General features: G+C 39.0%; 1 protein-coding gene across 5 annotated transcripts in view; it reads right to left on the reverse strand.

Annotated features, from left to right (window-relative positions):
• Positions 1 to 12,613, reverse strand: part of SUGCT (succinyl-CoA:glutarate-CoA transferase) — a 306,203-nt gene that overhangs the window by 182,726 nt on the left and 110,864 nt on the right. For all 5 annotated transcript variants that reach the window (XM_061464667.1, XM_061464666.1, XM_061464669.1 and 2 more), the window contains 2 exons: positions 9,130 to 9,201; positions 6,251 to 6,348 (listed from right to left, as the gene is read on the reverse strand). In XM_061464667.1, coding sequence (XP_061320651.1) covers positions 6,251 to 6,348; positions 9,130 to 9,201 — 170 coding nt within the window. The remainder of the gene's footprint in view (positions 1 to 6,250; positions 6,349 to 9,129; positions 9,202 to 12,613) is intronic.

The raw sequence follows: 12,613 nt of genomic DNA on the forward strand, positions 1-12,613 counted from the left end.
GAACTATCAATAAACCCTTACCTTTATGTACAGAACTTGTACTACAGAGGAACGGACATTCGTGTTCCTTTAGGAAGTTTTAAACCATCATGACTTTTAAGGAACACCCATATGGGCTCCCGAATAGTAAAATCCAGCATGTTCCAGAACTAGTGCTCTCTGGATTCAAATAATGTTTCGCTATGCACACTAAAAGTATTCTCCCTTTACCCAAGCATTCCTCTCTTTTTCTCAAGTAAGCATAGTAACTTCTATAGTTGTAACAGAGCAAGTGCAAATTAACTTAAAAACTGCTAAGTAAACACACATTGATAAAAGCACATTGAGGATAAAGGAAAGATAGATGGATTTTGTCACTGTTCTTTTAACTGCTCAATGGCAGAAAAGCCCAAACAAGGGTCAGGTCAAAAAGCTCACTCAAAACCCAATTAAAACATCTCCCTTGATTTCAGCAGCCTTGTAGCTAGTAGTATACATCATTGGGAAAAAGAAATAGCAAGTTCCCTTTCAGGAAGGATCTTCACCTTCCCACCCGCATGGAAACACTTGGAGGTTCATAAGATAGTGGGAAAAGAACACAGAAAATACCCAACTTACCCGGTCCAAAAATCAGATATTTGAGACATTTCTGATCTCTCTCAGTTGCACACATAGAAGTCAAACTAAATACTAAATGCAAATTAAAAACTAATAACAATTTAAACCTAAGGATTTTAAAGCAACCCTTAGCAGTTTGGTAGCTGATGCCCACACAACTCAACCATCTCCACACCGGTGCTGAGGGAAGGAAAGCTTGCCAGCTGTGCCACATTGAAGTTAATTACCTGTCACACACCTGTCCTGCTGAAGCAATTAACAACCAGACCCTCATTGCTGTAACGGTATTACCAGTGACACCAGTCTGCAAGGCTCTTGGCTTAGAAAAAGAAATGGTGGGGATAGGGAAGACTTACAGAGCCTGGGAGTGCCTCGACAAGCATGAATTTAACAGCGCTCCTCATCAGGCAACTTAAGCATTTTTACAATACGCTTTCCCCTTTAGGTGCCCTTCTCTTCCTTATTAGGTGGAAACAATTTAGCAAGGATCTCAGGTTCCTCCATGCTTCCTTCCTTCTCATTGCTTTTCCCCTCACACTTACATATGCGACATGCAGCTGCGGTGCACAGTCCAGAATAAGGCCTTTAAAATGTAAGTGCTAGGAACAGAAGTTTCACTCCAAATCGTTTTCAGCCTTAAACTTCTGGTTTTAAGCCTACAATAATTTAGCTATAACTGCAGGAACACTAACCATGATGAATTTATGTGGTTTTCATTATGGGAGCTGCTTCACTTTAAAGGCTGAGGCCATGTCTGCTATTCCCCTTCCCCCTGTACTCATACAACCCCACACGCTGTTCTGTTTACAGGCTTATTTCCCCAAGCACCTTGGAGTATACATTTAGCTGCACTGCCTTAAAACACGTCTACATTACTGAGGTGCAGGGTAGGATGTTAATGTTCAACTTTTGGGGTAATTTGAAGAAGGACATCAACAGATTAAGCCCCCTTCTTCAAAGCAGCTTCTCTTCCAACTGGCATCATACCAGCTTTTGTACAGACACATCTCAAATTTCACGTGCACACTATATATGTATGCCTTGACATATGCACGCACACCTACACATACAAAACAATCTGCATCGTGCCTGGTGCCATTCTGTTCCAGAGGAAGCAAAGGTAAAAGCGGAAGGGAAGTGTAGAGCAGACCAACACAATTAAAACTTGGTTCTCTTGGATAGATGCACATCTAACTCACAAAACAGAGGCTTCCACTGGAAACGTAAAAACCAGAGTGCTCTGTAGTCTGTCAGTTCTCACATGAGCTGGGAGTCTCAGGGGCCTCTGTAGTAGCCATTGAACCTGACCTCCACCCAGGGTAGGGTCATGTTAAATTTGACTCTTGGCACACACGTGAGAAAGGAAGGCATTCAGAGGCAATTTGCTTTTCTCAGAGTTCTACTTTGAAGTCACTGGGGGGAAATGTAACCTAAATGAAGAGGAAGATACAGAAGGCATTGAAACTCCTTTTTTTGTAAAGCAAACATAGTAGGTGTCCAAATGTCAGCAGTGGGAAGAGAACAGGGAAATAAGCTGGGAGGAAGATGATGGGGACAGGGAAAAAAAAGAGCCTAGCTGGAAGAGGACCAGAGATGGGAAAAGGACACCACCACCAGTAGCAAAGCAAGTACAAAATACCCCACAGGTCTTCATTCTTCTTCCCTGTGACTATCCTATGACCCATAGTACTTGGTCCTTGCAGCATTATGCTAATTTCCCCATAGAAGATGGAACTGAAAACACTCCCCCTCTCAAGATGTCTGGGACTGGTTTCTGTAGTTCCTTCCTTTTGCCCCAGTGTGAGAACTGGGTCTCCCTAGAAGTAGCATACCACTGCAGAGCAGTCAGCCTTCTATTCCCTTTTACTGAAGATCTGACAGTCTCTGGGGGTATGTGAATTTAATCACCCCTACCTGCTCTTCCCCTTTCCCCCTTGCTCTTTCACATGTACCCTTACAGAGGGAGTTGAGCTGTTGTAAGCAGACAGCAAGTGGGGGTGAAGAGCTAAGGACAGATGCGCTTCACTCTTCATCTCTGTCAGGGAAAAGAGAGGATGAAAAAATTCTTCCTGAAATGAATGGCACAATTCACACCTCTCAGAGCTGTTGTTTCAAGCTACATTTATGTCTCAAGCCATACTCACCTCCATCTTGTATTATCACTTAGTTCAGGACTGTGATGAATAGGTCATTTCACACCTTTCTGAAAAGTCCTCTGTTTAAAGGTTGGTTTCTTCTAAGTGCTATATAATCCCCATGCTTATCTAACTGCCTTGAAATCTGGCATGGTTACTGCAGGTGGTGAGTAGAATTATTGATCTAAATTAGAGGTCATTTGAGTCAAGAATTCCCAAGATACAGCCTTTTTTAAAAAAAACCAACATTCCTTAACATTTACTGGTTGTACCAATGTTTCCTTTGTGCACACACCTAGAATAAAACTGTGGCCAGAGACTCAATTGCTTAACCCTAGCAAATGAAAGGCATCAACTGTCTCTTTGGTATTCAGAGGTCAGATGTTTTTTAAGAATTTCAGCTCCACACATGCAGCAAATTAAATGCTCAAGACTTCAGGGAGTTCCTGACCCTTTGAGTAGGTTTGAACATCTCCTTCTATTCCTAAATAAAACCTGGGATATCTTTTTCCTTAAGAGGAGGAGAAGGAGGAATCCTTCTTCCTGCACTTACTGGGCACATGAATTCCAGTTAAGTCCATTTTAAAAATTAAGAAAAATAGGAAAAGTCATACCTCTGAAATAGTTTGGAAGAGACACAGGAGGAAGGAGACAGATTAGATATGTTAATGGAAGCCTACTCTAGGCTCTGGTGGCACCTCAGTTCAATAAAATTATAATAGCATCAACGGTTTGGAAAAAATATATGCATATTATCTACTGTGCAACAGCAGTGATATTTGCAAGCAAGTACAGAGATCCAAGCATCTACCATACAAACGGTGCTTAGAACACCAATGTCTTCTGGAACAGGAAAGATACATCAACAGAAAATGGCAGCAGAAGAGGTTGGGGAAAAAGAGAAGGAAACACAACTGCATGTTTACTCTCATGTGCTTCTAGTCACCATAATTACTGCTGAGATGCTGAGACACAGACCACATCCATGCTAGCCTTTTCACAGCAGTACTCTCAAAGGATTCCACTACAGGACCGTAATTCCCATTTGTGATGCTAAGCATGTATGAAAGAGAAGGAACATTTAGGAATCACCAGATTCCTATACACAGATGCAATTTTTTACCTGCTTTTTACTGCTCAGCCTGGCACACCAAACATGTTTGCTGACTTTTTCCATTGCAACATCACTGGAAAAAAGCTGCTTTGCTCTAAGTTGTGTGTGACCTGCCTGGCACAGCATCAGAAATGAGACATGGATGAATGACCTGACTAAATCCTTAAAGGACTTTCATGTTTCTTTTTGCCTCCCACCACACAGAAGGGTTCATCTCAACAAAAGTGGCTGTAGAAGAACCCACATCAAGAAAATCACAACTCTTCTAAGCTGCTCCAGCTCATGTCTCCACAAATTCATTTTGAGGTGGATGGCAGCGTAGAAACTGTGAGTGAACGGGAGGGCCTGCAGGTGTTTCTTTCCAACTAATGCACCCCAGGTTTATATTTTCCATGTGTTGCAATACTATCAAGAAATCAGTGATTTAAGATATTTTTCAGTGACATTCTGCTATTAGCCTTCTGTCATTTCCCTTCATTTCTCAAGGGCTGACATTTTTCAGCACTGACAAACTATTCATTTAATTCTCTAAGTACCTTCAAAAATGAACCACATATAATTTTACAAACAACTGTGCATTAGTGAATAAAAGCAAAGTTACCATGGAATGTGTACAGAAACGTATCCAACCTCCATTAGAATGCCAAAGGTGTTTCTTATAGTCAGTGTTTTAAAACTGAATGCCAGATGAATTCACAATAATATGACATAACAGGATACTATTGGAAACACCTACTCCACAAGTGTGTATACAGTCACATACTTGCATATAAATTACGCAGAAATTCAGCCTAAATGATGGTAATAAAACAGAACATAAACTCTGACAAAAAAAGACATAAAGCAGTAATTGAAAGAGCAATGAGGTAATCTGATGAACTAATAGCTACAGATATAAAAACAAATTAGAATTCTGGCAATTCACTGAAAGAACAACTGTTTCTTGAACTTTATCTTCATATTCAGATATTGCCCATAAAAAAAATAAGAAGCATTGAACATTAAGCACAAGCAACAAGCTATTAAGTATTTGATCTATGGATGGCAAAATGACACTTTTATAAGGTACCAGAGTATATCAGATAAATGCCATGTTAAATTAAATGAACTCCAAGTAATAAGTCAACATGAACCACATATGACACTAAGATTGGCAAGAGTTAAGAGCTCAAAAATGTCAAAAGATAACTGTTCCCTCTCAAAGGCTTATAACTTACAGGAAGAGTCGGTTCACCTGTGCAGTCACATCATTTGTTATAGGAAAGCAAGTAAAAGATAAGTTCCGAAAGTTTAATCATGAACAGTTGCACCATAATTATTTGAAAATGTAAAGTCTCCTGGTACCTCAGTATGGGTACTGGGGGCAGGACATCTGAACATGGACACGTAAGACAGAAACAAAATTGCAAGTGCAAAAAGAAGAAGAAAAATCACTCCCTCTGCATTCTTTAATGCAAGGTGATTCTGGTTCTCAGCAGCCAAAAAAGGTGTGGGGTTGAGGAGAGAGGAAGCATGCTACTAAAACTCTCTGCTCAGGTGAAATGAACAGGGAAGGTGACTGACCTAACGTTCCTAAAAAAAAACCAAACAGTAAAATTGCCTGAATGATCATTGCTACTCATTTGTTGACAAAGATTCATACAGGCCAAGGGACAAAACGATAGCATGCCTTTTCTTGACTCCTTTACAACAGTACATATACTGCCTCTTCTGCTTGTCCCCCAGAGTGGCTGAAGCCACCTTTACAGAGCTCAGATTTTATTCTTATGCCATAGAAATTTAACATCGTCTCCATTAAACAGAAGAGCACTTCACAAAGTGGGCCTTGTCAAACAACGAGGAAGATAACTGAACTATTTTAATCTCTCAAATAAAGGGTTTCTGTGCTTCCTCTCACATAACTTTTAACTGAAGTATTTACCAGGATAATTCACAAGTATATATACATATATATATTATATACATATAAGTATATATCCTTTTGATTTCAAAAGTATTGACCCAGGGTGAATTTGGTGCACGGAGTACCATGGTACAGAACCAGCAGTGAGGGAGCACATCAAGTGGAACAGTAACTGTCAGTGACAACTTTAAAATCCCAGTCACAGCAAAAGCAAATGGTGCTCTAAGCATTTTATTACCAGGAGTTGCATTCATCCAGGAAAGCAGAAAGCACTGGTTTTTTTTCACTAAAATTCACATTAATAGCTAAAAAGAAGTTGAAATGGTTTCTGAAACTCCACACTAGAGTCTATGTGCAAAAGGCACATCAGTAAAGTGTTGTCAATAATTTTCTTTAAAAATCAGTATCTCAAAAGAGTAACATTTGCACTTGATAAGACCTTATACATGACTGTTTGCATTAACAGATTAAGTAACATTTCTTCCCTTTTAATTAACTTACCGTGCTGACAATATGTCAGTAAGTTCTTTTCTGTTCTTGACTCTGAGTGTATTAGTTTTGTATCTGGAATCCTTACTAACTTCAGGCAAATTCAGGATCTAAGTAAAAATAAAGGAGAGAAAAAAATGTGCTTGACAGGAGGTATTTATGTAGCTAAAGAAATTCATTACCGAGTTAAGATAGCTTTCCAAAAATCCCTACTTCTCATTAATCTTTTAAAATAGATTAGGAAATAAAGCAAAGATACTGCCTCCTGGTTAATGTTACATAACAAGTACAGAAAAGACAAAAAAGAAACTGAAGTTCCAAAGTTTAGTTGATAGCTTTCACCATTAGCTAGCAGAAATTCTTACTGTAGAACACTAAAATGTCTGTGAAGTGTTACTGTAAGGTTGGAGGGATTTGTGGGATTATCCTGCACTAAGTTCTATGTCACAGAACAAGAAATATGACTGTATTTCATGTGCCAGACTGAGAAAAGCTGTGTCTAAGAACATTTTTTTCCATTTCAGTAATTTCTGTCAAAAAGGAAAAAAAAAAAGAAAAGTCTTTTCCTATTGAAATGTCATATATATTCTTTATGTTTTCTTCTGAAAGAATTAAGAAAGAAAATTAGATATAAAGAAGAAATCCTTCACTATGAGGGTGCTGAGGCACTGGCACAGGTTGCCCAGAGAAGTTGTGGCTGCCCCATTCCTGGCAGTGTTCAAGGTTGGACGGGGCTTTGAGCAACCTGGTCTAGCGGAAGGTGTTCCTGCTGTGAAACTAGATAATCATTAAGGTCCCTTCCAACCCAAACTGTTCTATGATTCTATGATTTTTACCTGCAAGCTAACATAAAACATCAATCTAGCATCTTCCATCAACTCTTAATTCACAGCATATTTTCTTTTCCTTCTATGTCTGCACAATCTAGTTTATGAAAATCATGACAATCACAAATCAACTTCAGAAAATGTTCTTCTTTCCCTGTCTTAAAGATTAACAATAATATTGGCACCCCTTAAAACTATCTCCTCTTCTTAATACTGCTATTTTGGAGTTCCAAATTACTGCTTTAGAGAAAAAAAAAAAACAACCAACCATGAAAGGTTGTTCAAAGTAAATGATAGTGAATACTTATTCATAAGAGCTTAAAAAAAAACCCTCATAAATTAATCAGAAAACTATGGTTCCATTTGATGAGTTATATGAAAACTGGTCATATGGAGTTACTTACTCTACTGTTTTAATTAACGTTACTGACTTCAGCTTTAACTTAATGTCCATCTGTTGTAAAGCTGCGTATCTATCTATATATGTTCTTTTTTTTGTGACTAACAAATGCACATTTGAGAAGTTATTCATTAATGAGCCATTCATCTTTCTGGATCACACTGCCAATGTTACTTTCTTATTTCACTGTGACCACTTGGAATAAAACTGCTGTTCTTTTCTAGGCCTCCCCCAAGCTTTCAGATGCACATTCAGAGTTTGCACTCTCTATGTTTTGTCCCCCAACACCAGCAAACCTGTTCGTACTCTCCTCTGCTGTACACAAAAGCTCAGTCTTTTGAAGAGTCTTGCTCAGTATTCCTATTTATACTGAAGAAGCCATACATCAGGATCTGCTTTTATAACACTTGACCGCCATGAAATGCACTTCAGCTAGCAGTCTTACAAAGTTTTCCTGCAATTATCCAAGTCCCCAAACAACCTACAGTTAGTGTGCACTGATTTCAAAAATATCTCAGTGAATTATTCCAGCTTTTTCTTTCTGCTTGCCTGAAAAGATATGGTTGAAGCAGAATGTCTGCAATTGTTTACAGCTTGAGACAGCTGTTCCATCTCCAGAGTCTTCAGGGTAACAGCTTCCATACAGCCTGTATTTTTAGCAGCAACTCATCTCAGAAAGGTTCTTCAATAGCAATTTCTATGTTTGAATTAGTGGTCTCTGTATTTACTAAAGTTCAATAGGGTGTTGCAGGCCTTCCCGTAATAAAGTCATCTTCCTTTATTGGCTCTCCGTCTTCATGGTGTTTTAAGTTCCAAATCACCATCCACTTAGCTCAGAGCATACCTCTAATTGGTTTCACAGCATCCCACTGACTTCCACATCACTCCATTTCTGGGCAATGTAATGGCCCAAATTCATACTTTCAATGACTCGACAAGGGTAAAAAGACTTTTTTTTAGAAACAAACATGATAATGGTTTATAGAAAAATCCAACCATTACCCAAAACTTGAACTATTCTCTTTTTTTTTTTTTTTTACTCTCTTTGAAGTGTGAACAATCATAATTTTTCCATATTCTGTACCTTCCACTTTCAATTCTAGAAATACCAGAACATATTAGTAAGAATGAAACAAAAAAACATCAGCCTGAAGACTAGGGCAAATATTCATCTCAGTTAGTTTTTGTCCTCCAGATTCTGTAGTAACATCAATCACAGAAACATTGCCTCATCTTCTGGGGTATCACTCATGCCTCTGATTACAGAGACAGAATGTAGCAACAAGTCACACCACAAGTCTCAGCTGCACCCTAAAGTGCACCAGTGTGACTCCCGTGACATTCGCCATTCCAGAACTGGAAGGTTGTTAGCTTGTTAATGTTTTAGCTAATCAGCTGTGCAGCTGGACAGGCTTCTAAAGGGGTTCAGAACCCACAGGTCTGGGAATTGGGGTGTTCTGAACACAGAGGTGTCCTGGGTTCAGCAGTAGCACAGAACCCACATCAGTCCCCTAAACTACAAGCCAGAAACCAAGGTTAGAATTTATACTCACTGCTTACTTTCACACGCAAAAAAGAAGAATTAAGAAGCAATTGGTAATTAATTTCCTAGTCAGAATGGAAACTATTACACATTCCTGTAGTGTTTCCTAACACACCATTACCTTGCACACAGTGACAAACTGCTGATCATTTCCAGCTCCCACCACGATGTAGCCATCCTTGGTTTTAAAAGCCTGGAAGAACAAAGGCAGGTGATAATCTGTAATTAAACTATAAAATATTAGCACATCTTTTAAGTGAAAACTTTGCAAATAATGTTCAAATGACTTCCCTAAACATTTCCAATCTATTCCATTTCCATCTCTATTTCTATAAAAGTGGCTCAAAGTCATCCTCGAGGATAGATGCATCCCTTTTGATTTTTCTAATGCTATTCTAGAACTTTTCTAATGTTGAGAAGTTATCTTGCTTAATATTTTATTTGCTGAAAATATGGCTTGAGGCATCCTGAAATCTTGCAAATATGTCTCTCACTCACAGGGACTGAGGAGGATTTACCAAAATAACACTTACTTGCCAGGAGTTATTTATTCAGCTTCACTCAGCCTCGCTGCAAGCAGACACCTGCACTGAGGTGTCACAAACCCTGGCCAAATATGCAAGTAAAAAATAGTTGCCAAATAGCAATGACAAATTAGAGACCTTCATGGAGGTGAAAGGGATAGGCTACATCTTTCCAGCTCTTCAGCTTGAAGATTAATCTACCTCCTTGGTCAGTCATCTCAAGATCAAGCTCCTGGAGAAAAAGGGACTTCTTATCCAGCTTCTAGGATTTATTTACTTTAATTTTGACTTCATTTCAGTGGCCTCACTGCCACATTTCATGGTGAACTGAATATTTAACCGGGTAGGAGATCACAGCTTTCATTTCAGGCTAAATCATCTCCACTTAGGTTTTCTCCACCCCTCGCCCTTATACAAGGGTATGTAACTGCGGTTTCAGTCATAGCTGATACAACCATGATCTTCACAAGCTCTTGGGAATAATCCTTTCACTAGGAATTTGACTTCATTGCAAGAGGCCAGCACAGCCTGGTGCACTAATGGTGACCAGGCCTTGCAGAGAGAAAACCCCATCTTCCACTTTCAGAAATCACTTTTTCTGTTATGAGCTCTCATGTCCTGATCTAAAGGAGTGAATTCTTACTACACATTTTAGTTAAATAACACAAATAGAAGCCATGATGTGGGAACACTTCAATAATTAAGTCTTCTCGTGCCACTGTGGCTTATTCTTCTTCACAAACAGGAATACGGTATTCCAACTTGCAGTCTTTCATGCAGATACAACTACATCCAGGCTAAGATTCTCCCCACCTGATATAATCAAAACTTTAAAACCACATGTGGAAAATTATGTCCTTACTGAAATACAAGTAACTGTACATCACAGTTAGGGTATCACTTGTTTATTCTCACTACGTTTCATTTCCTGGTAAATAGTATTGGTCAGTCTAAGATTTTGAGCAAGCAAAGGGAAATTCAGCAAACATTTAGTCCTAAGCATGCAAAAGAAGTTCCACTGACTGAGCCCCAATATATTAAAAGTCCAGAAGCACGCACAATATGAAGGTACTGCATACTCATGCTGTGGAAAGTGATGAGCACAGAACAAAATGGGGAAAAGAATACAGAAAAGAAAGTTCTGTATGAACACATGAGCATTTTTTAGATATATCTGTTCATGCACAAAACAATCGTAATAGAGACTTGTGTAAGAATACATAAGACACTTCTCTCCCCAAACCCCCAGCCTCCCCCCCCGAGTAAATGGCTTTTAGTAGGAATAGTTATGAACTAAAACTGTCAGCATAAACTTACTACTTTTAGTTACAGGTAAGATCTGAACACCCTGCCCAAATCCTGACCTGTCTTTGCTGATGCTCTGGATTCTAAAGCCAGCCACACACATTTCACACAAATTATGGGTTAACACTAGACGTATCTGTGTGAGTATGTAACACAATATAGTTTTTATTGGTGCGACCACCTACTACTTCCAGTAAACACGAATTACAAATTCTTTCACACATTCTTTTAAGCTTCTAGTCTGGATGCCTCTTCCAGATTGCAAAGCCATATGTACATATACACAGATCCCCTTCCTCCAAACTCCAAAATACATGCAAATTGGTAGCATGGGCAAATCTGAGAGAGTTTACTATTTATCAGCAACTTCTTTGGAGACTTCCATCTCTGTAAGAAGATGCAATCACACCATAGCTGGATACCATGATGAAACATGCATCCATACCTGTGGGCTGCCCACGCAGCAGCGGAAGTCACCCTAAATTTCAAGGCCCTGGTTATAAGCATGTGTGCTTCAGTTGCTTTGCGGGATATGTGGGAAAGCTGATTATTCTTAATTGCATTATATATCTAAAAAGCTAAATCAACAATCGTGTCATCCTTACACCACAAAAATGGTATCATATTAAATGCAGCAGAGTCTTTTTCCATGAAGCTTAACTCAAATGTCTTCAGCTGCTATTTTAAGTTTCCCATTACATAACAGCTGATTATTTGCCAGTCATTGCTGCTGATAAAGCAGAAACTTCAAAATGTCATTAGCACGATACTGATGCCAACATTTAAGGGTGATAACAAAGGTTTTATTCATCACCCGTAAAAGTACACATACCACAGGTTACCACACGTTACTGTTTGGTCACAGAAAACTTCACAACCTTATTATACAAAGGAGAGTAAGGGAAGAGCGCAGACAGATTTTAATGAGATTTTGTTTTGATAAACTGCTGTCCATCACATCGAATCATTTCACATAAGCACAGAAGTCTTTTTTTCCTTCCCCTTTCTCTGAAGAATGAGGCCTTCCAATAAGATTTTTCAGAGCATGAGCATGATTTAACCTGCTACTCCCATGTGATATCCTGAGCAACAGGACACCCCCAGTGAAGACAACAAAAACCAAACAAGAAAGTTGTTAGTCTGCATCCTATTCATGGAAAAGGTGGTTACAGATTGTGAGCATCCAAAGGCACAGCTTTCAGTCTGGCGTGAAAATCTTGGGGTTTTTAAAGAAAGTAATCTGCAATCCACACTAAACGATACATACAGCACTTGACACCAAAATACACATGTTCAAAGCCAGATCTCAAAGTCCAGTGTGCATGCACCAGAACCTCACACTGACTATTGGATGTTACAGGACCTCACTAAGATTCAGCCCTTTTCCCAGTTTCATCCTAGAACTCTTGAGTACACCTGAGATACTTAGCGTACTGAAAATTTTAACCTCCCTGAACAAGTGGAATAGAAACTATCACCTTCAGAAATGCTCTAAGGGGTTTACAAGTGTTCTCAAAAAATGCTACATAGACTATACAACAGACCATACAAAGAAAATGCAGGCCAAACTTAACAGTAGTTCATTGTCACAGTCAATCAAGACTTGATGCCATAACATGAGGCCAAACTAGTCAGTCTCAGCCCTAAGTCAGTGGCCTTCCAAAATTTGCCAGCTTTGATGGTGTTACTGAAAGACCGATAATCTTTTGTATTTATTGTCTTCTGTATGAATTTTAAGCTTATCTGTGCAATGACAATCATCAATCACACATAAAT

Source organism: Pezoporus flaviventris, unplaced genomic scaffold (genome assembly GCF_033815535.1).
Source record: "Pezoporus flaviventris isolate CSIRO_AGI_PZ_B2104156 unplaced genomic scaffold, CSIRO_AGI_Pfla_v1 ptg000037l, whole genome shotgun sequence".
NCBI lineage: Eukaryota > Metazoa > Chordata > Aves > Psittaciformes > Psittacidae > Pezoporus > Pezoporus flaviventris.